This window comes from Heteronotia binoei, chromosome 4 (genome assembly GCF_032191835.1).
Source record: "Heteronotia binoei isolate CCM8104 ecotype False Entrance Well chromosome 4, APGP_CSIRO_Hbin_v1, whole genome shotgun sequence".
Lineage (NCBI taxonomy): Eukaryota > Metazoa > Chordata > Lepidosauria > Squamata > Gekkonidae > Heteronotia > Heteronotia binoei.
This window is the reverse complement of record NC_083226.1, coordinates 144,386,877-144,408,203: the sequence shown is the minus strand read 5'-3', so window position 1 is coordinate 144,408,203 and position 21,327 is coordinate 144,386,877. Positions and strand designations below refer to the sequence as shown.

Sequence of the window (21,327 nt, the reverse complement as noted above, 5' to 3'; positions counted from 1 at the left end):
GTAGCTACCTATCTCTCACTGTCCACTGGTGGCAATTGGAAGACTTCTGGACTTTCAGGGCAAGACCAGGGCCCTGGGAGAAGGCGACAGTTCTGCTGCTTGGCTACAAAGTGGTTCTGCTCCACAAGCAGGTGATGAATGCTGAGCACACAGTGAAGAATATCACTGACATGATCCACACTAGCCTGCAGGATCACAGATGCTGGTGAGAACATGCTGGCAGGGGTAAAGGCTGTGGGTGGAATGCTCTTGGGTTGGGGAGCAGCATCAAGCCAACCTGGGATGAGTCTATACTGGATATGTGCTCTTTCTTGGACACCTGCTGGTGCCTTGTTGCCTACTTCTCTTGCAGCATCAGGTCTCCCTACCGGCTGCATGAGAAACAGGAGGAGGTGGAGGGGCCCAAACACCATCTCCTACAGGACATGCCCACTTGCTGGAACTTCACCTATGTGATGATGGAGCCTCTGGTGGAGCAGCAAGATATCTTTTCATCTATGCCCATTCTGCATGGGGGAGAGGAGCTCAGCATAAGCTCAAATAACTGCGTGAAAAGCTTTTTCAGAACACGACGAAAGTTCTCTGCTCCTACACAGCCTTGGGACCAGGACACTGGAGCAGGAGCCAGCTCTTCTCCCAAGGGTCAGGGCCTTAGTGGTTGCAGGTGGGCATGGCTACCCGGTTGCATCCTTTCTTCGAACAGAATGCCTGTGTCTACAACTCCTGTATAAAGGGCAGCATCTTTCTGTGCAACGCAGAGCTCCTGGAATGGAGGCAGGACCTCTGAGAAGAGGTCCAGAGGGTGTGAACCAAGCAATGTGGCTGAAATGAAGACGGGATGGAAAAGGAGGGGGGAAAGAGGAGCAGCAGCAGCCCAGCATCTCAGCCCCCAGAAGCCCAACCATGAAGAACCCCTACTGATCCTCAGTAGTGTGCTGGGAGATCACCTGGGCAGGAGTGGCCAGGTGTGCTCTGGTGGAGAACTTGGCAGAGGTGATGGTGTGGAAGTACCTCACCAAGACCACCGAGCCTGCTAACTCTAGTCCCCTGAAGGTCACAGAAGGCTGCTGTCTGGGCTGACTTATCCTGCATGGCCCTAAACCTCCTGCTGCCTTAATGCCTAGAGTGGGTGTTCTCCAACCTAGGAGACATCCTCAGCCCCCAGTACTCATGCCTGGACCTGGCTTTGGTGGATGACTTGTCTTTCATCAAGGTCCATCTTCCCCTGTTCGGTTACCCCACTCTGGACCTTGGGGACCTCTGTCTTCCTCCTTGTCCTCAATGTTCAGACACCCCTGGAGTCCACCCTCCATGGGTGGACTCCAGGGGTGTCTGAACAACCACTTGTCCTCCCACTACAGTAATGTCTACAGGGTCGCCATTGTCTACATGCTTGTTCACTTTCTCAAAGAACTCCAAAAGCTTAGTGAGCCAAGACTTCCCTTTGCAAAAGCCATGCTGATTTTCCCTCAGCAGGCTTTTTTTCCTTCATGTGCTTAATAATTTTTGATTTACAGTTTCTACTAATTTGCTTGGGACAGACACTAGGCTGACTGGCCTGTAATTTCCTGGTTCCCCTCTGGATCTCTTTGGAAAAACTGTTCTCACTTTTCCAGCCCTTCAGTCTTCTGGAACTTCTTTTGCCAGAGCCTGTGGTCCTTCCACCTTCCATTCTTATTTGCCCCCATGACACTCCCTATTTATAACTGGGGTTCTACCCATGCTGTTCCTTTTCTCTGAGCTCTGGTCTTTTCATTGCCTGGATTCCACCCCCCCCCCTGGGGTTCAGCTGGGCTGGCCAGACCATACTGCTGCCTCTTCCACTACCTTATGGTAGTGGAACTCTTGCTTTTGCTCTTAGCAGCTGATTCACATGGAGCATGCTATCTTTGGAGTAGATGCTGCCCTAAAATGCTATTAATATTTCTCTGTGATATTTAATTTCTTTATATACTTTAATATCAAGTTACAATACAACATTAGCATATTGTTTTCCCTGTCTTCCTTCCTCACACCTGTCCTTCCTACACATGATGAAAGCTTTGCGGCCTTTTGTTTGATGATCTAAGTCTGGAAAATATTTGTATAATTACAGTAGTTGACTTAACACAAAGGCAAATTAGCACAAATTAGTGATGTGAATGATGCTGCAAATGTTCCCACATGGACCGGATCTGAACTGGATCACATATGCTGGGAGAAAGGTAGACTTATAAAATGTTCTGATGAATGAAATAAGTAAACTTATTGAACAGAATCACTTTGTTGGTCTGACAAATAAAAGATTGTGTATAACAACTTCTTACCAGTGTATTCTCCCCACTGGAACTATTCCAAAGTCTCATACGATCATCTGTGCCAACTGTTAGAAGGTGAAGCCCATCGCTTGTAAAGCATAAGCCATTAACTCGCCCATTATGGGCCGTATTTGCTGTCAAGACAATACAAACAACTCCTGTACAGGTCAATATACCAATAAGCAGAATTCTATAGCCACATTTCATTGTTATAGTGTCTGTATCTACAATGTTTCAAAAGGTCTGGCACAACATCCCCTCCCCAGTATTCTACAATATAGAAACTTTGTTGCTATAAATGGAATCAAATGACTGACATTTCATAATTATTAATAGTAACATTTAGCATTTGTATAATACATACATTATCCAGCAGTTCATATAATCACCTTAAGAGACAGAAAGTCCACTGGGGCTGCTGTGCTAGTATGCTGCAGCACAACCACACAACCAAACAAGACATACTCATGCCAGAAATCTAGTTGTGTCAGAATCCATGCTTTCTTTTGGAGTGGGGGAACAGGACAGGGAATACAGAAGGGAATAATTCAGGCCAATTTAAGTCTTTTCTATTGATTTTGTTGGAAGAGGATTACAATTTGCTTGATGTACCATGTTCAATGCTCAGCTCAGTCTGGATTATGCAGATTTCCTACCCCCATGACTGCAAAATAATGCTTTAAAAAGCAAAATAAAGTTTCTTATTCTGTTTTTAGTGCTAACTAAATATTTATTTGGAAACTTTTGACATGAAACATACCTGCCTCAGGAAGGATGTAAACATTTTGAATAAGTAATCAAATCTATGACAACAATCCTGTTGTGTTGGTGGAAATGTATTGTGTGACTATACTACCTGCTTCAGAAGATGCTTTTGACTTCTCCCCATTATGTTGATCAAGAGTAATCAGACAAGCAGATGCTCTCCTCACATCCCACAATTTCACTCTACTGTCAGCACTAAAACAAGAAAAAGTGTAATGCAATCATAGTTATAAATTATTTGTAACTTAGAGGGAACAATAAAATTTGTGCCCCATGAGAAAACAGAAGTTGGGCTATAAAGTGAGAGAGGAAAGGTGGAATAGTTAGTTGGCTTAGGTTGTAGAATTTTAAATAAGTCTTCTTATCCTGAAAAGAAAAGGCTATAGAAAGAGAGTAAGTTGATGCTGCATCTTCACAAATAGGCTAGTTGGGGACATGAATAACTTTGTTTCTCTTCAGTAACTGAGGCCAGGCTGGATGCAGAGCCAGAGAAAGCACTGATTAAAACCTAAGTACAACTGGATTCTTTCTGTGACTGCATCTGTTAAATAACTCTCTAGCTAAACAAAACAAAACTAGCTTTTCATTTAATTCAACAAAAGAACCTACAGTGCATTGTGTTTAAGACAAATTAAATCAATATTGAAAGCAGTCTTTTCTCTCTCTTAGAGAACACTAATGGGATACTTGTTCAAGTAGCCTCACATTTGACTTCCTGTGTGACCTATGTACACACATCACACTCTTCTCCATCACAAACATGCATAATGCACAGAGGCATGCATGCTGAAAAGGGTAGCTTAGAACAGAACACACATTGTACACTGTATTTTCTGGCAATGAACATTTATTAAGGGATAATAGTTTAAACAGTTGGAATTACAGTACAGGGTATCAGCATGTGTGATAACAACAAGCATTTGCTGTCTCTTCCTGTTTCTTTCCCTCACCCATTTCCCCTTTTTACCTTGCAGTTGCCAAGATGTACTCATAACGTGGTGACCAAGATACCGCCAGTACTTCCTGTTTGTGTCCTAAAAGCATGAAAACACGAGAATCCTTAGAGGTATGCAGTACAATACATGCATTATTTACCTGAAGGAAAACTAGTTCCTCCACCCCACTCCAGAATGCCATCAAGAAAAATAGTGGAGGGGTTCGGGTCATCTTATATTCACATTTAAATTACAGGCATGTAAAGGGATAATTTTATGTGTAGTTTTTCCCTTTTATATACAGTATAGTTTTTTTTCTTTTCTTTCTCTTAATTGTTGTCTTACATTCATCTTCCTTTCTTGTAAATAAGGTACAAGCATAATCCTTCCCTATGAACGATACCCAAAAGATATCTAGCCCCCAAAATATTTAGCTGGCCTCAACCAGGGCCAGGGCCTTCTCTGTCCTGAGCTCAGCCTGGGGGAACTCTCTGCCAAGTGACATCTGCCAAATGATTTAAGGCAGAGATATTTATTTATTTGGCTTATCTCCTGCTCTCCCCACCAAAGCAGGTTCAGGGCGGCTTACGTATTCATAAAAACATTACATAAAAAACAGTAATCGATATAAACCATAAACATAAAAATACAAGACTGTATAAAAACATAAAACAGTATCAGGTGCTATACTGATCTTAAAACTGTGTTTAATTGTAGCAAATAGCTGCCTGTTCATTCCATGTCAGATTTAACTGTTCAGCTGTTACTACTAGGTGTTCTATCAGGAAAACAGATCTTAAGGTCATGATTGTACATTTGAAGTGGGCCATAGTTCAATGTCTGTTGTTGCCTTCGATCTTAATTAGCAAATGCTTGGCGGAAGAGCACCATCTTGCAGACCCTGCGGAAGGTCTTGCAGGGCCCTAACCTCCTCAGGGAGCTCATTCCACCAGCACAGAGCTACAACAGAAAAGGCCCTGGCTCTGGTCGTTATGAGCATGGACAAAGGAGACCCGATAGATGTTGTTTACCTTGACTTCCAGAAAGCTTTTGATAAAGTTCCTCATCAAAGGCTCCTTAGAAAGCTTGAGAATCATGGAGTAAAAGGACAGGTCCTCTTGTGGATCAAAAACTGGCTGAGTAATAGGAAGCAGAGAGTGAGTATAAATGGGCAGTCTTCGCAGTGGAGGACGGTAAGCAGTGGGGTACCGCAGGGCTCGGTACTGGGTCCCATGCTTTTTAACTTGTTCATAAATGATTTAGAGTTCGGAGTGAGCAGTGAAGTGGCCAAGTTTGCGGATGACACTAAATTGTTCAGGGTGGTGAGAACCAGAGAGGATTGTGAGGAACTCCAAAGGGATCTGTTGAGGCTGGGTGAGTGGGCGTCAACGTGGCAGATGCGGTTCAATGTGGCCAAGTGCAAAGTAATGCACATTGGGGCTAAGAATCCCAGCTACAAATACAAGTTGATGGGGTGTGAACTGGCAGAGACTGATCAAGAGAGAGATCTTGGGGTCATGATAGATAACTCACTGAAAGTGTCAAGACAGTGTGCGTTTGCAATAAAAAAGGCCAATGCCATGCTGGGAATTATTAGGAAGGGAATTGAAAACAAATCAGCCAGTATCATAATGCCCCTGTATAAATCGATGGTGCGGTCTCATTTGGAGTACTGTGTGCAGTTCTGGTCGCCGCACCTCAAAAAGGATATTATAGCTTTAGAGAAGGTGCAGAGAAGGGCAACTAGAATGATTAAAGGGCTGGAGCACTTTCCCTATGAAGAAAGGTTGAAACGCTTGGGACTCTTTAGCTTGGAGAAACGTCGACTGCGGGGTGACATGATAGAGGTTTACAAGATAATGCATGGAATGGAGAAAGTAGAGAAAGAAGTACTTTTCTCCCTTTCTCACAATACAAGAACTCGTGGGCATTCGATGAAATTGCTGAGCAGACAGGTTAAGACGGATAAAAGGAAGTACTTCTTCACCCAAAGGGTGATTAACATGTGGAATTCACTGCCACAGGAGGTGGTGGCGGCCACAAGTATAGCCACCTTCAAGAGGGGTTTAGATAAAAATATGGAGCACAGGTCCATCAGTGGCTATTAGCCACAGTGTATGGAGCACAGGTCCATCAGTGGCTATTAGCCACAGTGTATGTGTGTATATAACATTTTTTGCCACTGTGTGACACAGAGTGTTGGACTTGATGGGCCGTTGGCCTGATCCAACATGGCTTCTCTTATGTTCTTATGTTCTTTGAGGCCAGGGACTGAAAGCAGGTTTTGTGACCCTGACCGAAGTGCTCTCCTGGGAACATGTGGGGAAAGGCAGTCTCGAAAGTATGCAAGACTCCAGCCATATAGGGCTTTAAAGGTGAGAACCAGCACCTTGAAACAAATCCAGTATGCAACCAGTGCAGCACTTTCAGCATAGGCTGGATATGCTCCTGTAAGGGAAGCCCCATTAACAACCTGAGTGCATCATTCTGCACTAGTTGAAGCTTCCAGGTTTGAGACAAGGGCAGCCCCATGTAGAAGGCATTACAGTAATCCAGTCTTGACGTGACTGTAGCATGAATCACTGTTGCCAAGTAGTTGCATTTAAGAAAGGGGACCAACTGCCTTACCAGCTGAAGGTGATAAAAGGCTGATTTGGCAGTGGCTGCTACCTGGGCCTCCATTGTTAAAGAGGGATCCAGGAGCACCCCTAAACTTTTAACCTTGTAGATGTTGAATAACATTAGAGAGATAACTGCCCCTTGTGGCACACCACTCATAAGTGGGTGCCGTTGGGATAGCTCCTCTCCTATTGCCATCCTGTCCCCAACCTAGGAGAAAAGAGGAGAGCCGCTGTAAGGCCAACCCCTGGATCCCAGTGTCATCAAGGTGGTGGGTCAGTAACTGATGTTACTGACCCACCTTATAACATTGCCACAAGGCAAACCAAATGTTAGGGAATTAGAGATTGGCTGTGAGGCATTTGCGAAATATTTTGCAGATAAAATCTCGTTGCTCCGCCAAGACCTGCCTACCACATTGGATACAGTGAGTGAAATTAAGGCTCCGTGCCTGTCTTCGGGTTTAGTGCTGGACCACTTCGACCCACTCAGCCTGGAGGAAGTCGACAGAATCCTCTCCGCTGCTCGCCCAACAACATGTGATCTGGACCCTTGCCCCTCCGGGCTGATTAAATCTTGCCAGAGGGAGCTTAGATGTCCTTTACGGGACATCATAAATAGATCCCTCTTAGAGGGGCATTTCCCAACGCCTCTGAAAGAGGCTCTGGTCCGCCCTCTCCTGAAAAAATCTACAGCAGACCCAGCCGAATTGGCGAATTATCGTCCGGTGTCTAATTTACCGTTTCTAGGTAAAATTATTGAGAGGGCAGTGGCGGCGCAGCTACAGAGGTTTCTGGATGACGCTTCCGTCCTAGACCCGTGCCAGTCTGGTTTCCGGCCGGGCCATGGGACGGAGACGGTGCTGGTCGCCTTGGTGGATGACCTCCAGCGGCAACTGGATCAAGGCGGCGTTGCGGTGCTGATGCTGTTAGACCTGTCGGCGGCATTTGATACAGTCGACCATCAGCTACTGACGCGCCGCCTTGCCGACATTGGGGTTGGGGGGTTAGCCTTGCAATGGCTCTCCTCCTTCCTCTTAGGCCGGGGACAAAGGGTGGCTATCGGGGGTGAACGGTCCCAGAGGCGCACACTGGATTGTGGGGTGCCTCAGGGAGCAGTTCTCTCTCCGATGTTGTTTAACATTTATATGCGCCCCCTTGCCCAGATTGCCTGGAGGCATGGGCTGGGTTGCCATCAATATGCAGATGACACCCAGCTCTATCTACTAATGGACGGCCGGCCCGGCTCCGCCCCAGAGAATCTCGACCGGGCTTTACGGGCTGTTGCGACGTGGCTTAGGCTGAGTGGGCTGAAGCTGAACCCAGCGAAGACAGAGGTCCTTTGTGTGGGTCGCGGTGCTCTGGGAAGGGAAAGAGCTCTCCCGGCTTTCGACGGCGCGCCATTGAAAGCAGCGCGCCAGGTAAAAAGCCTTGGTGTTTTACTGGAGCCTTCACTATCGATGGAGGCCCAGATAGCAGCCACTGCCAAGTCAGCATTCTTCCATCTGAGGCGGGCAAGGCAGTTGGCCCCTTTTCTAGAGCATCGGGACCTCGCAACAGTGATCCATGCAACGGTCACCTCAAGACTAGACTACTGTAATGCCCTCTACTTGGGGCTACCTTTGTGCCAGACCTGGAAGTTGCAGCTAGTGCAGAACGCGGCGGCCAGGCTGTTGTTGGGGCTCCCGAGATGGGAGCACATACGGCCGGGGCTACGTGGACTGCACTGGCTGCCGATTACATACCGGGTCCAGTACAAAGTGTTGGTCATTACCTTTAAAGCCTTATATGGCCGAGGACCAGCCTACCTGAGGGACCGTCTCTCCCCGTATGAACCCCAGAGAGCACTGAGGTCAGCCGGGAAAAATATACTGACTATCCCGGGGCCGAAAGAGATCAAACTCCAGAACACCCGAGCACGGGCCTTTTCAGTCGCGGCCCCTGCCCTATGGAATCAGCTCCCTGAGGAGGTGCGGGCCCTGCGGAACCTTGATCAGTTCCGCAGGGCCTGCAAGACCACCCTCTTCAGGCTAGCATATACAGACGGCTGAACAAGGGCTGTTAATCAAGGATTACCGCTGTTTAATTAAGGATTACCACTGGAAATACTGTATACACTGACAGAATTAGCGTCAAATGCCACCGTCACTGTCAGACTAAGTTATAAATTTTAATTATACTAATTGGTTTTTAGTGATGTTAAATTTAAAGTTCTATATTGTTAATTTTAAAGCCTTATTTATTACTGTATGTTTTATGAAATGTTGTTAGCTGCCCTGAGCCTGCCTAGGCGGGGAGGGCGGGATATAAATAAAATTTATTATTATTATTATTATGTAACCCATATCCACTTCCCTAGTGTTTGATTTCCTTGTGGTAGGGTAGTTTGAGACCAAATTGTGCTAAATAATTGTGCTGGGTGCGAATTCACAGATGCAATCATGGCCATAAGATAGACTTTCTTAGCTGCCTTGACTACCACCTCATAGGTTCTCATAAACGACCTATAGGATGTTCTTGTCACTTCGTTGCAGGCACGCTGTCACTGCCTGTCTAGCCGTCTGAGCCTCCGTTTCATCAGCCGTAGCTCCAGGGTATACCAGGGCACCAGCTTTGAACAAAGGCGCAGAGGGTGCATGGGAGCGATCTCATCGATGGCCACAGAGAGCCTGTTATGCCAGGTATCCACTTGCTCATCTAGAGAATCGCCAGGGGGTCATGGGTCTCATAAAACCATCACATAGGGTCCATTTGGCTCTGCGGGCAAGTGAAAATACACTCACCGCCAAAACAAGGTCAAAGTGGGACATTCATACAGGCCTTCAGGGCATAGTGATCCAACCATGGCACTGCATCAGCAGTGATATGGTTCATTGTCACCCCCGCTGCAAGGATCAAATCCAGCATGTGTCCAGCCTGGTGAAGCTCTTGTCATCAGCATGGATATTAAAATCACCCAGGACCAAAAGCCTTGGGTGTTCCAGTGCCCAACCTGCTACAGCCACTGGCTGGTGCGTTGGGCAGCTGATACACCAACCAGATAGCCAAACTCTCCCCGACATCACATACCATGCTGACACATTCAATGTCGGTAATTTCTGGGGAAGGAAGAGCCCAGAAGGAGTAAGCCTCCCGAATGAATACAGCCATCTCTCCCCCCTGCCCACTAGTCCATGATTGGTGAAGGACTGAGAACCCAGGTGGAGCTAACTGGGAGAGAGCAACTGTCTCCCCATCTCGGACCCAGGTCTTGGTCATGCAAACCAGGTCCACATTCTGCTATAGAAGTTCCAAAGGACTGAGGTCTTATTATTAAAAGACCTGGCGTTACATAACACTAATGCTGGAGGCAGGTACTTCAACTTGGCCCAACTGTCTGCAACCATTGGGATGGGATGCAGGTTGGAAGGAATGCCGAGCATTCTGGCATCTCAATCTATTTCCTTTAAATAAGAGTCTGTTCACACTGCTATACCTTCCCTTCCCCAGGAGCACCGGAATCCCCAGCCCATTCATCACCTCTTACTGATGGTCTCTGCAATCGCCTCAGACCAATCAGGTGTAACAGCTGGTGAGTAGCAGCTATACAATAAACCCCATTCTATATCTGACACGCTTTCTCATTTGATGTTAACAATAGCTCACTAACCTGTTGGATTCCTCATTAAGTCTAAACAGCCGAAATATCTAATAACTTTAATTCCTACCTACTACATTAATTAAAAACCCTCAATGTTGCCAATTAATCTAAAATAGCTAGCTAGTACTATAATTTCCAGTCAAATTAAAAATTAATCAGCAATACTCTAACAGTTAATTTAGCTTCCAAATATTATAATGCCACTTTAGAATTAATCCTAATTAGACTTTATTAAAATAAATTCATTATATTCTGTACAATTAATTTAACATAATCGATTAAATTACTGTGCAATTCCTCAGGTTAGCAGCAGTTAATTGATGTCGGAGTCCAGTTTAGAAGCCCAGCCTAGTGGCAACTGTCAAATAAGGAAGACTGGGTATAAATCACCAAGGGTCTTTTAAAGTGCAGATGATATAAAGTGCAGTCTGGGTGCAACAAGCAAGTTTTCAAGCAGCTGGTGTGAGATGTAAAAACAGTTTTTAAGCCACAGTTTGTCCGGTTACTGTTCATCCAGTGCAACATGAGCCCCCGCTGCTCTTGTATGCCTCTGGAACAATTTGGTGTACCCCAATAGCCAGCTGGTCATTGTTTCATCTGTATGCAGCCTCGGGGAGCTCCAAGGGAGCGGAGACTCACTGGAGCCTCCCCAGTTGTTCTGCCGGAGCCCGCAACAGAGGGAACAATGTATTTATTTATTTATTTATTTATATTTCGATTTATATCCCGCCCTTCCCACCGAAGTGGCTCAGGGCGGCTCACAACATATAAACTTACATAAGTATAGCTTAAAAACAATTACATAGTAACAGTTAAAACAATAAATTAATAAAACATAGAACATAAAAACCAGCGGTCTGTCAAATGCATTCTAGCTCCATCCAGAAATTCTCAGTGTCAGTTAGTTGTTGTCGGCCAGCCAGAAGAGGACTGTCTTACAGGCCCTGCGGAACTGCCCTAGGTCCCGCAGGGCCCTCACCTCCTCCGGCAGCTGGTTCCACCAGTAAGGTGCCGTTACCGAGAAGGCCCAATCCCTGGTGGATTTCAGACAGGCCTCCTTTGACCCGGGGATTACTAGCAGGTTTTGTGAGCCCGATCTTAGTACTCTCTGGGGAACGTGTGGGGAGAGACGGTCCCTAAGGGAGGCAGGTCCTAGGCCATATAGGGCTTTAAAGGTAATGACCAGCACTTTGTACCGGAGTCGGAATGTTATTGGCAGCCAGTGCAGATCCCGAAGCCCCGGCCGAATGTGCTCCCATCTTGGGAGCCCTAATAACAGCCGGGCAGCGGCATTCTGCACTAACTGCAATTTCCGGGTTCGGCACAGGGGTAGCCCCATGTAGAGGGCATTACAGTAGTCCAACCTCGAGGTGACCGTGGCATGAATCACCATTGCTAGGTCGTCGCGCTCCAGGAAAGGGGCCAACTGCCTCGCCCGCCTAAGATGAAAAAATGCAGACTTGGCAGTGGCTGCTATCTGAGCCTCCATTGTCAATGAAGGCTCCAATAGTGCCCCCAGACTTTTGACCCTGTGCGCCGCTGTCAACGGCGCCCCGTCAAAGACTGGCAGGGGGATTTCCCTTCCCGGGCCACAACGACCCAAGCAAAGGACCTCTGTCTTCGCCGAATTCAGATTCAGCCCGCTCAGCCTAAGCCACCTAGCCACCACCTGTAACGCCCGGTCCAGATTTTCTGGGGCGCAGGCAGGCCAGTCGTCCATAAGTAGATAGAGCTGGGTGTCATCAGCATACTGATGACAGCCCAACCCATACCTTCGGGCAATCTGGGCAAGGGGGCGCATATAGCTGTTAAATAACATTGGGGAAAGTACCGCCCCTTGAGGCACTCCGCAATCAAGCGTGTGTCTCCGGGACAGTTCGTCCCCAATCACCACCCTTTGTCCCCGACCGTCAAGGAAAGAGGAAAGCCATTGTAAGGCCAGCCCCTGAATCCCCGCGTCGGCAAGGCGGCAAGCCAGCAACCGATGGTCGACCGTATCGAATGCTGCCGATAGGTCTAACAGCATCAGCACCACCGCGCCGCCTTGATCCAGATGCCGTTGAAGGTCATCCACCAGGGCGACCAGCACTGTCTGCGTCCCATGGCCCGGGCGAAAGCCAGGCTGGCAGGAGTCAAGGACAGAAGCGTCCTCCAGGAAACTCTGTAGCTGCAACGCCACTGCCCTCTCAATAAGTTTGCCCAAAAAGGGCAGATTCGAGACCGGCCGATAATGTGCCAATTCAGCCGGGTCTAACGTTGTTTTTTTCAAGAGGGGACGGACCACCCCCTCTTTAAGCGCTGATGGAAAATGCCCCTCCAATAGGGATCTATTTATGATATCCCGTATAGGATACCTCAGCTCCCTCTGGCAGGTCTTAATAAGCCAGGAGGGGCACAGGTCCAGTTTGCAAGTTGTTGGGCGTGCAGATAGGAGGATCCTGTCAACTTCTTCCAGGCTGAGAGCACTGAAGCCGTCCAGAACACGATCCGAAGACAGGCACGGAGCCTCAGGTTTGCTAACTGTATCTAATATGGCAGGGAAGTCGGAACGGAGCGACGCGATTTTATCCGCAAAGAAATTCGCAAAAACCTCACAGCCAATTTCCAATTCGTTAGAATTTGGTCTGCCCTGTGGCAGTGTTGTAAGAGTCCGAATTATATTGAACAGTTGTGCTGGGCGCGAAGTTGCAGACACAATCTCGGCCGCAAAGTATGTTTTCTTTGCGGCCTTGACTGCCATCTCATAGGACTTCATAAACTCTCTATAAGATGTTCGAGTCGCTTCATCTCGAGTACGCCACCATTGCCTCTCTAGTTGTCTGAGTCCCCGTTTTAAACGCCGCAACTCCTGGTTATACCAAGGTGTCGGCTTTGAACGAGGGTACAGAGGACGCCTAGGTGCGATCTCATCGATGGCCCCGGAGAGCCTATCGTTCCAAGACTCCACCAGGTCATCAAGGGAATCGCCAGGGGGCCAGGGATCCCGCAGAGCCATCAGGAACCGTTCTGGGTCCATCAGGCTCCGCGGGCGAGCTAAAATGTGCTCACCGCCTAAACGGGCTTGGGGTGGGACGTCCACACGAGCCTTGAGGGCATAGTGATCCGACCATGGCACTGCTATAGAAGCAAGATCGTTCACTAAAACTCCCGCCGCGAAGACCAAGTCTAACATGTGCCCCACCTGGTGAGTGGGCATCGTAACTAATTGGGAGAGTCCTAGTGTCGCCATGGAAGACACTAGGTCCATCGCCTGATTGGAGGTCACGTCATCGGCATGAACATTGAAGTCACCCAGGATCAGAAGCCTCGGGTGCTCCAATGCCCATCCTGCTGCGGCCTCCATCAGGGATAGTAAGGCGCTGGCCGGTGCGTTAGGCAGTCGGTATACAAGGCAGATCGCCAACCCCTCCCCAACGTCCCACGCCAGACCGGCACATTCAATGCCCTTGATCTCCGGGGCTGGGAGGGCCCGGAAGGAGTAAGTCTCTCGTATGAACAGTGCCACCCCTCCCCCCCCACCCTCTAGTCCGCGACTGGTGAAAGACCGAGTATCCTGGGGGAGCCGTCTGGGAGAGAGCTACGGTCTCCCCATCGCGCACCCAGGTCTCGGTCACGCATGCCAGGTCCATGTCCTGCTCAAGCAGGAATTCCCGAAGGATGGAGGTCTTATTATTAATGGACCTGGCATTACATAACACCAGTGACGGAGGCGAGTAATTTCGCCTTGCCCCACTACCTGTCACCATCGGGATGGGACGCAGGCTGGAAGGTGGTTGAGCACTATCTTGTCTCAATCGCCTTCCCTTACATTTCCGCCTGTTCCCACCGTCATACCTTCCCCTCCCCAGGAGTACCGGAATCCCCAGACCAGTCATCTCTTACTGGTATCCACCAGCCCTTCTACTGACAGGATATTTAAGCTTATCCCTTCTCAACCCTCCCAGCTCCCTGTAGTAAACAGCAGCAGAAGCTGAAGTTGTAAACTGGCCATGTTGGGACCAGGCTGCGCCAGCGAAGGGGACTCACTGAGAGACACCATCCTGCATGGCTGCCACTCCTCTCCCACAGGCCAGATACATATGCAATCTACGCTGTGGCTTTGCTGATTGTCTGCAGCGTGATCAGGCCAGTGCGGCATCGGTGAGTCCCGGCCTTGGTCCTGGTTGAAAATTGTGAAGGTGTGGGGATTCATGGCATTTTTGTCTAACCCTAGACCATCGTATCACACATTTGAGATTTAAATTAGTTTATAGTCTGGTAAGTTCGTCTACATCTGAGGTAGAGTGCGGGGAAAACAGTTCATAAGAACATAAGAGAAGCCATGTTGGATCAGGCCAACGGCCCATCCAGTCCAACACTCGGTGTCACACAGTGGCAAAAAATTTTATATATACACACACACTGTGGCTAATAGCCACTGATGGACCTCTGCTCCATATTTTTATCTAAACCCCTCTTGAAGGTGGCTATACTTGTGGTCGCCACCACCTCCTGTGGCAGTGAATTCCACATGTTAATCACCCTTTGGGTGAAGAAGTACTTCCTTTATCCGTTTTAACCTGTCTGCTCAGCAATTTAAGAACATAAGAGAACATAAGAGAAGCCATGTTGGATCAGGCCAACGGCCCATCAAGTCCAACACTCTGTGTCACCCAGTGGCAAAAAATTTTATATACACACATACACTGTGGCTAATAGCCACTGATGGACCTGTGCTCCATATTTTTATCTAACCCCTCTTGAAGGTGGCTATACTTGTGGCTGCCACCACCTCCTGTGGCAGTGAATTCCACATGTTAATCACCCTTTGGGTGAAGAAGTACTTCCTTTTATCCGTTTTAACCTTTCTGCTCAGCAATTTCATCAAATGCCCACGAGTTCTTGTATTGTGAGAAAGGGAGAAAAGTACTTCTTTCTCTACTTTCTCCATCCCATGCATTATCTTGTAAACCTCTATCATGTCTATCCAACCTCTATCCAAATGAGCTTCTCTGGACTTTCTCTAGTTGCCCTTTCTCTGGAATTTCATCGAATGCCCACGAGTTCTTGTATTGTGAGAAAGGGAGAAAAGTACTTCTTTCTCTACTTTCTCCATCCCATGCATTATCTTGTAAACCTCTATCATGTCACCCCGCAGTCGACGTTTCTCCAAGCTAAAGAGTCCCAAGCGTTTCAACCTTTCTTCATAGGGAAAATGCTCCAGCCCTTTAATCATTCTAGTTGCCCTTTTCTGGACTTTCTCCAATGCTATATCCTTTTTGAGGTGCGGCGACCAGAACTGCACACAGTACTCCAAATGAGACCGCACCATCGATTTATACAGGGGCATTATGATACTGGATGATTTGTTTTCAATTCCCTTCCTAATAATTCCCAGCATGGCGTTGGCCTTTTTTATTGCAAACGCACACTGTCTTGACATTTTCAGTGAGTTATCTACCACGACCCCAAGATCTCTCTCTTGGTCAGTCTCTGCCAGTTCACACCCCATCAACTTGTATTTGTAGCTGGGATTCTTGGCCCCAATGTGCATTACTTTGCACTTGGCCACATTGAACCGCATCTGCCACGTTGACGCCCACTCACCCAGCCTCAACAGATCCCTTTGGAGTTCCTCACAATCCTCTCTGGTTCTCACCACCCTGAACAATTTAGTGTCATCCGCAAACTTGGCCACTTCACTGCTCACTCCCAACTCTAAATCATTTATGAAGAAGAAGATATTGGATTTATATCCCGCCCTCCACTCTGAAGAGTCTCAGAGCGGCTCACAATCTCCTTTACCTTCCTCCCCCACAACAGACACCCTGTGAGGTGGGTGGGGATGGAGAGGGCTCTCACAGCAGCTGCCCTTTCAAGGACAACCTCTGCCAGAGCTCTGGCTGACCCAAGGCCATGCTAGCAGGTGCAAGTGGAGGAGTGGGGAATCAAACCCGGTTCTCCCAGATAAGAGTCCGCACACTTAACCACTACACCAAACCAAACTGAACAAGTTAAAGAGCATGGGATCCAGTACCGAGCCCTGCGGCACCCCACTGCTTACCGTCCTCCACTGCGAAGACTGCCCATTTATACTCACTCTCTGCTTCCTATTACTCAGCCAGTTTTTGATCCATAAGAGGACCTGTCCTTTTACTCCATGACTCTCAAGTTCAAAACAGTGAAAGCTCTAGCACTGAAGCTCATCGCATGCTGCCATCTTCCTTTTGTTTGTTGCAACAGGCCAATAAAGTGATTAAAAACTGTTTAAATGACAGGCAGCAAAGAGAAGGAATAAATGGACAGTTCTAACAATGGAGAAAAGTAAGCAGTGGGGTTCCACAAGGATTAGTATTGGGGTCGGTACTATTTATTAATCAATGATCTGGAACTAGAGATGAGTTGTGTAATGGCCAAGTTTTCCGATGATACCAAATTATTCAGGATGGTTAAAACCTAGGCCGGCTGTGAAGAGCTCCAAGAGCATCTCCACAAACTGGGAGAGTGGGAGAAAATGTGGCAAAGGAAATTCAGTATTGGAAATCCCAGCTTCAAGTATAGGCTAATTGGGTCTGAACTTGCTGAGACTGAGAAGGAAAAAGATCTTGGGTTCATAGTGGTTAACTCAGTGAAAGTGTTAACCTAGTGTGGTGCACTGGTGAAAAAGGAAAAGAAGAAGAAGGATTGCAGATTTATATCCCACTCTTCTCTCTGAATCAGAGACTCAGAGTGGCTTACAATCTCCTTTATCTTCTCCTCCCACAACAAATACCCTGTGAGGTGGGTGGGGCTGAGAGGGCTCTCACAGCAGCTGCCCTTTCAGGGACAACCTCTGCCAGAGCTATGGCTAACCCAAGGCCATTCCAGCAGGTGCAAGTGGAGGAGTGGGGAATCAAACCTGGTTCTCCCAGATAAGAGTCTACGCGCTTAACCACTACACCAAACTCTATGTTAAGGATTATTAGGAAGGGGATTGAGAAGAAAATGGCTAATAGATTCAGGATGGACAAAAGGAATACTTTTTCACACACATAATGATTAAAATGTGGAATTCGCTGCCGGAGAATGTAGCAATTACCACAGGAATAAATGGCTTTAAAAGGAGATTAAACAGATTCATGGTGACTAAGGGAAACCTCCACATTCAGACGCACTAAGCCTTAGAATCCCAAAGCCAAGAGGCAACATCAGGGGAAGGTCTCAGGCTCTGTGCCCTGTTGTTGGCCCTTCAGGGGAACTGTTTGGCAACTGAGTGAGATAGGATGCTGGATTAGATGAACCACTGGTCTGATACAGCAGGGCTCTTATGTCTTTATGGAGGCATCCTTTTAATATTTTGTTAAGTCATTTTGTGAAGTCTCCCATTCTGTACATAATATTAACAAAGATTTGCTACTATACTACTGTTAAGCATATTCTATATACATTTAATACAGTCTTTCTAAGTTGCCAGGCAGGATAGGGATGAGAAGCTGAGGCAAAGGTTTTAAAATAATGAGGGGACATGGGAAAAATTTTTTTTAAACAATTTTATTCCGGTAACATATGGTAACAATCAATTCTTCGCATTATTAATTATTTCTTTTTATCTATCCCATATATTACTTTTCTAATCCCCCCTCCCCCTACTTGACCCCCGCCGGTGTTGTATACTTAAAATACTAATATTTAAAGGTACCACTAATAAAACAAAATTTTCTATTTTTCTTTAAGACTTAATCATTATCAAAAATTGTCCAGTGTCCTTTTACTTTCCACTCTTTTTCTATATAACTTCTAAACTTCTTCCACTCCAACCTAAATGTTTCTAGATCATAACCTCTCAAAATTCTTGTCAATTTGTCCATTTCACTCCATGTTATAACTTTTAAAATCCAATCCCATTTCTTTGGTATTCTCTCTTGCTTCCACAACTGTGCATACAATGTCCTAGCAGCTGAGAGCAAGTACCAAATTATAGTTCTATCTTCTTTTGGAAATTTTTCCATATATAATCCCAACAGAAATGTCTCTGCAACTTTCTTGATTTCATATCCCAAGATCCTAGATATTTCTTGTTGAATCATCTGCCAATACTTTTTTGCTCTTTCACAAGTCCATTACATATGGTAAAAAGAACCTTCATGTTTTTTACACTTCCAACATCTATCTGGCATCTTATTGTTCATCTTTGCCAACTTTTTAGGAGTTATATACCATCTATACATCATTTTAAAACAGTTCTCTTTAATACTATGACATGTTGAAAGCTTTATAGAATTCTTCCAAAGATATTCCCAAATTTCCATCTGTATTTATTTACATTAATTGCCCATTTGAGATTTCACTACTTCATCTTCTGTAGACCATTTCAAAAGCAGTTTATATAGTTAATTAGTGAATTAATAGTGAATTGATTTTTCATTATCTCCAAGCAGAACTATTTCCATTTCTGTTTGTTCTTTTCTTATTCCTTCAGTTTTTATATCTTTTCCCACCAAGCTCTTTATTTGTTGCATTTGAAACCAATCATATTTATTATTCAACTCTTTCGCAGTTTTCAGCTCTATTTTACTGCCTTGTATTTTTAATAGCTGATTATATGACAACCACTTTTCCTCACCTGCTTCAGCTGTTATTTTTACCACTTCTGCTGGCACTATCCACAATGGTTTTCTCTCACCACCATATTTCTTATATTTCATTCACGTATTCAACAAATTATTTCTTATATACTGGTGAGAGAAAAAAACATCCATCTTTTTTCCCCAATAGTACATATAAGCATGCCAGCCAAATTTATTTCCATGACCTTCCAACGCCAAAAATTTTGTTTAGTAGCATCACCCATTTTTTTATCCACACTAAGCAGACTGCTTCATGATATAGTTTTAAATCTGGTAGTTGGAATCCTCCTCTCTCTTTTGCATCTGTTAAAATTTTCATTTTAATTCTTGGTTTCTTCCCAGCCCACACAAATTCTGAGATTTTCCTCGGCCATCTGTTAAACTGCTTACTGTCCTTCACAATCGAATAGTTTGAAATAGATACATTATTCTTGGTAAAATATTCATTTTAATTGCAGCTATTCTTCCCAGCAATGACAAATTAAGTTTATTCCATTTCATCATATCTTCATCGATTTTACGCCATAGCTTTTAAACAAATCAATATTCTTCATTGTTATCTCCACACCCAAATATTTTACCTTCGAGGTAACTTCACAACCCGTTAGCTTTTGTAACTCCTTTTGTTTACTTACTTGCATATTTTTACATAAAATTTTTGATTTTTCTTTATTTATATAAAATCCCGCCAGTTCTCCATATTCTTGTATTTTAGCTAACAGCAAAGGTGTTACTTGAGTGGGGTTTTCATTTATAAACATTATATCATCTGCAAATGCTCTATGTTTGTAAGTAAATCCTTTTATTTTTAATCCTTCTATTTCTTTGTCTTCTTGAATTTGCATCAGTAAGATTTCAAGTGTCATTATAAACAACAATGGAGAGAGCGGACACCCTTGTCTTGTACCTTTACTAATTATCATATCTTCTGTAAGGTCTGCATTTATACATAGCTTTGCACATTGTTCAGCAAATATTGCTTTTATCATCCTTATAAAGTCTTCTCCCAACTCCATTTTCTCCATAACTGCAAACATAAAGTCCCAGTTTAGATTATCAAATGATTTCTCTGCATCCGCAAAGAATAATGCTACTTCCTTTTCTGGATGTCTTTCTACAATATTTACAACAGTCCTAATATTGTCTCTTATCTGTCTTTTGGGGAGAAACCCCGCTTGATCTTCCTTTATAAAGTTTATCAAATATTGCTTAAGTTGTTCTGCCAGTATTCTTGTGTATATTTTATAGTCATTATTCAATAATGAAATCGGTCTATAATTTTTTACATTTGTGACATCTCTATCTTCTTTTGGAATTAATGAAATCACTGCTTCCTTCCATGTATTTGGTATTTTACCTTTTAATCTTATGTTCATCAATTTTTGGAGTTTCGGTATTAATTCCTCTTTAAAAGTTTTAAAGAACTTAGCTGTATATCCATCTGGTCCAAGTGCCTTTCCAATTTTCATTGCATTAATCGCTGCTTCAATCTCTATTCTTTCAATTGGCGCATTCAAAACTGCTTTCATATTTTCTGGTAAGGGTGCTATTTTAATGGGGGGGAGGGGTGGGCTCCCTCTTGGGTATCCTGCCCCCCCAAGGAAAGTGTATGCGCAATACATAGCCTCTCCTTTCCCAGTGTAGTGAACGTTGCATGGTCACTGTCCGGCTATGCCTGGCAGATGGTCACTGCAACGGCCTCTCCTGCATTACTGCATCTGTGGCAACACCTTCTTGCTGGTCCCCCCCCGTTTCTCACAGAGTTTGCCACGTCATGGTGCGACCGAATGTCCGGCGGTATAACCGAATGGGCAGGCGGGGCTCACCAACCTCGCCAGCCAAGAGAAGGAAAACTCTAACATCAAACCTGGGCAGATAGAGCTCGTTAATGTAACACCTACCACCTGGAGGACTCGCTGCCGGCGTCCCGGCTTACTGGGCCATGGCAGATGACCCCAAGGTGAAAGGGTGGAGCCAGTACCGCGCGCACTGTGCTTCACCTAAAAATTCCTCTGCGCAGGCCTGAAGGGCATATCCACATCCACAACCCACAACACACCAAGTCCTGCAGCGATGGGCAAGGCTGCTTGGTCGTTCGGCAGCACCCTGAACGACCAAGCAGCCTTATCTAGGGACAGCACTGCTTGCTCCACACGGAGAGAGGCCTAGAAAAGGTGGCCTAAACAAAGCTCGTCTCCCCCACCCCAGTTGGCTAGCCGCGGTCAACGGGCATCCTTACTTGCGGTCGAAAAATAACAACAAAGAAAAGGCATGCACCTGCCTCACAAAGTGTGCAAAGACTAAAGCTTGCGTGTTGGAACATCAGAACCATGCTTGACACAGTAGACAGTGGTCGCCCTGAATGACGCTCTGCTCTAGTTGCCCACGAACTTCTCAGGTTGAATATCGACATAGCAGCTCTCAGTGAGGTCCGTTTCCCTGAGGAAGGTAGTCTTCAAGAACACGGTGCTGGCTATACCCTCTACT

At 45.8% G+C, this 21,327-nt stretch overlaps 1 protein-coding gene across 2 annotated transcripts in view; it reads right to left on the bottom strand.

The window, feature by feature from the left end:
- Positions 1-21,327, bottom strand: part of ERCC8 (ERCC excision repair 8, CSA ubiquitin ligase complex subunit) — a 101,120-nt gene that overhangs the window by 36,658 nt on the left and 43,135 nt on the right. For both annotated transcript variants that reach the window (XM_060235935.1, XM_060235934.1), the window contains exons 7-9: positions 4,030-4,096; positions 3,154-3,257; positions 2,307-2,431 (exon numbers count right to left, since the gene is read on the bottom strand). In XM_060235935.1, the coding sequence (XP_060091918.1) occupies positions 2,307-2,431; positions 3,154-3,257; positions 4,030-4,096 (296 nt within the window). The remainder of the gene's footprint in view (positions 1-2,306; positions 2,432-3,153; positions 3,258-4,029; positions 4,097-21,327) is intronic.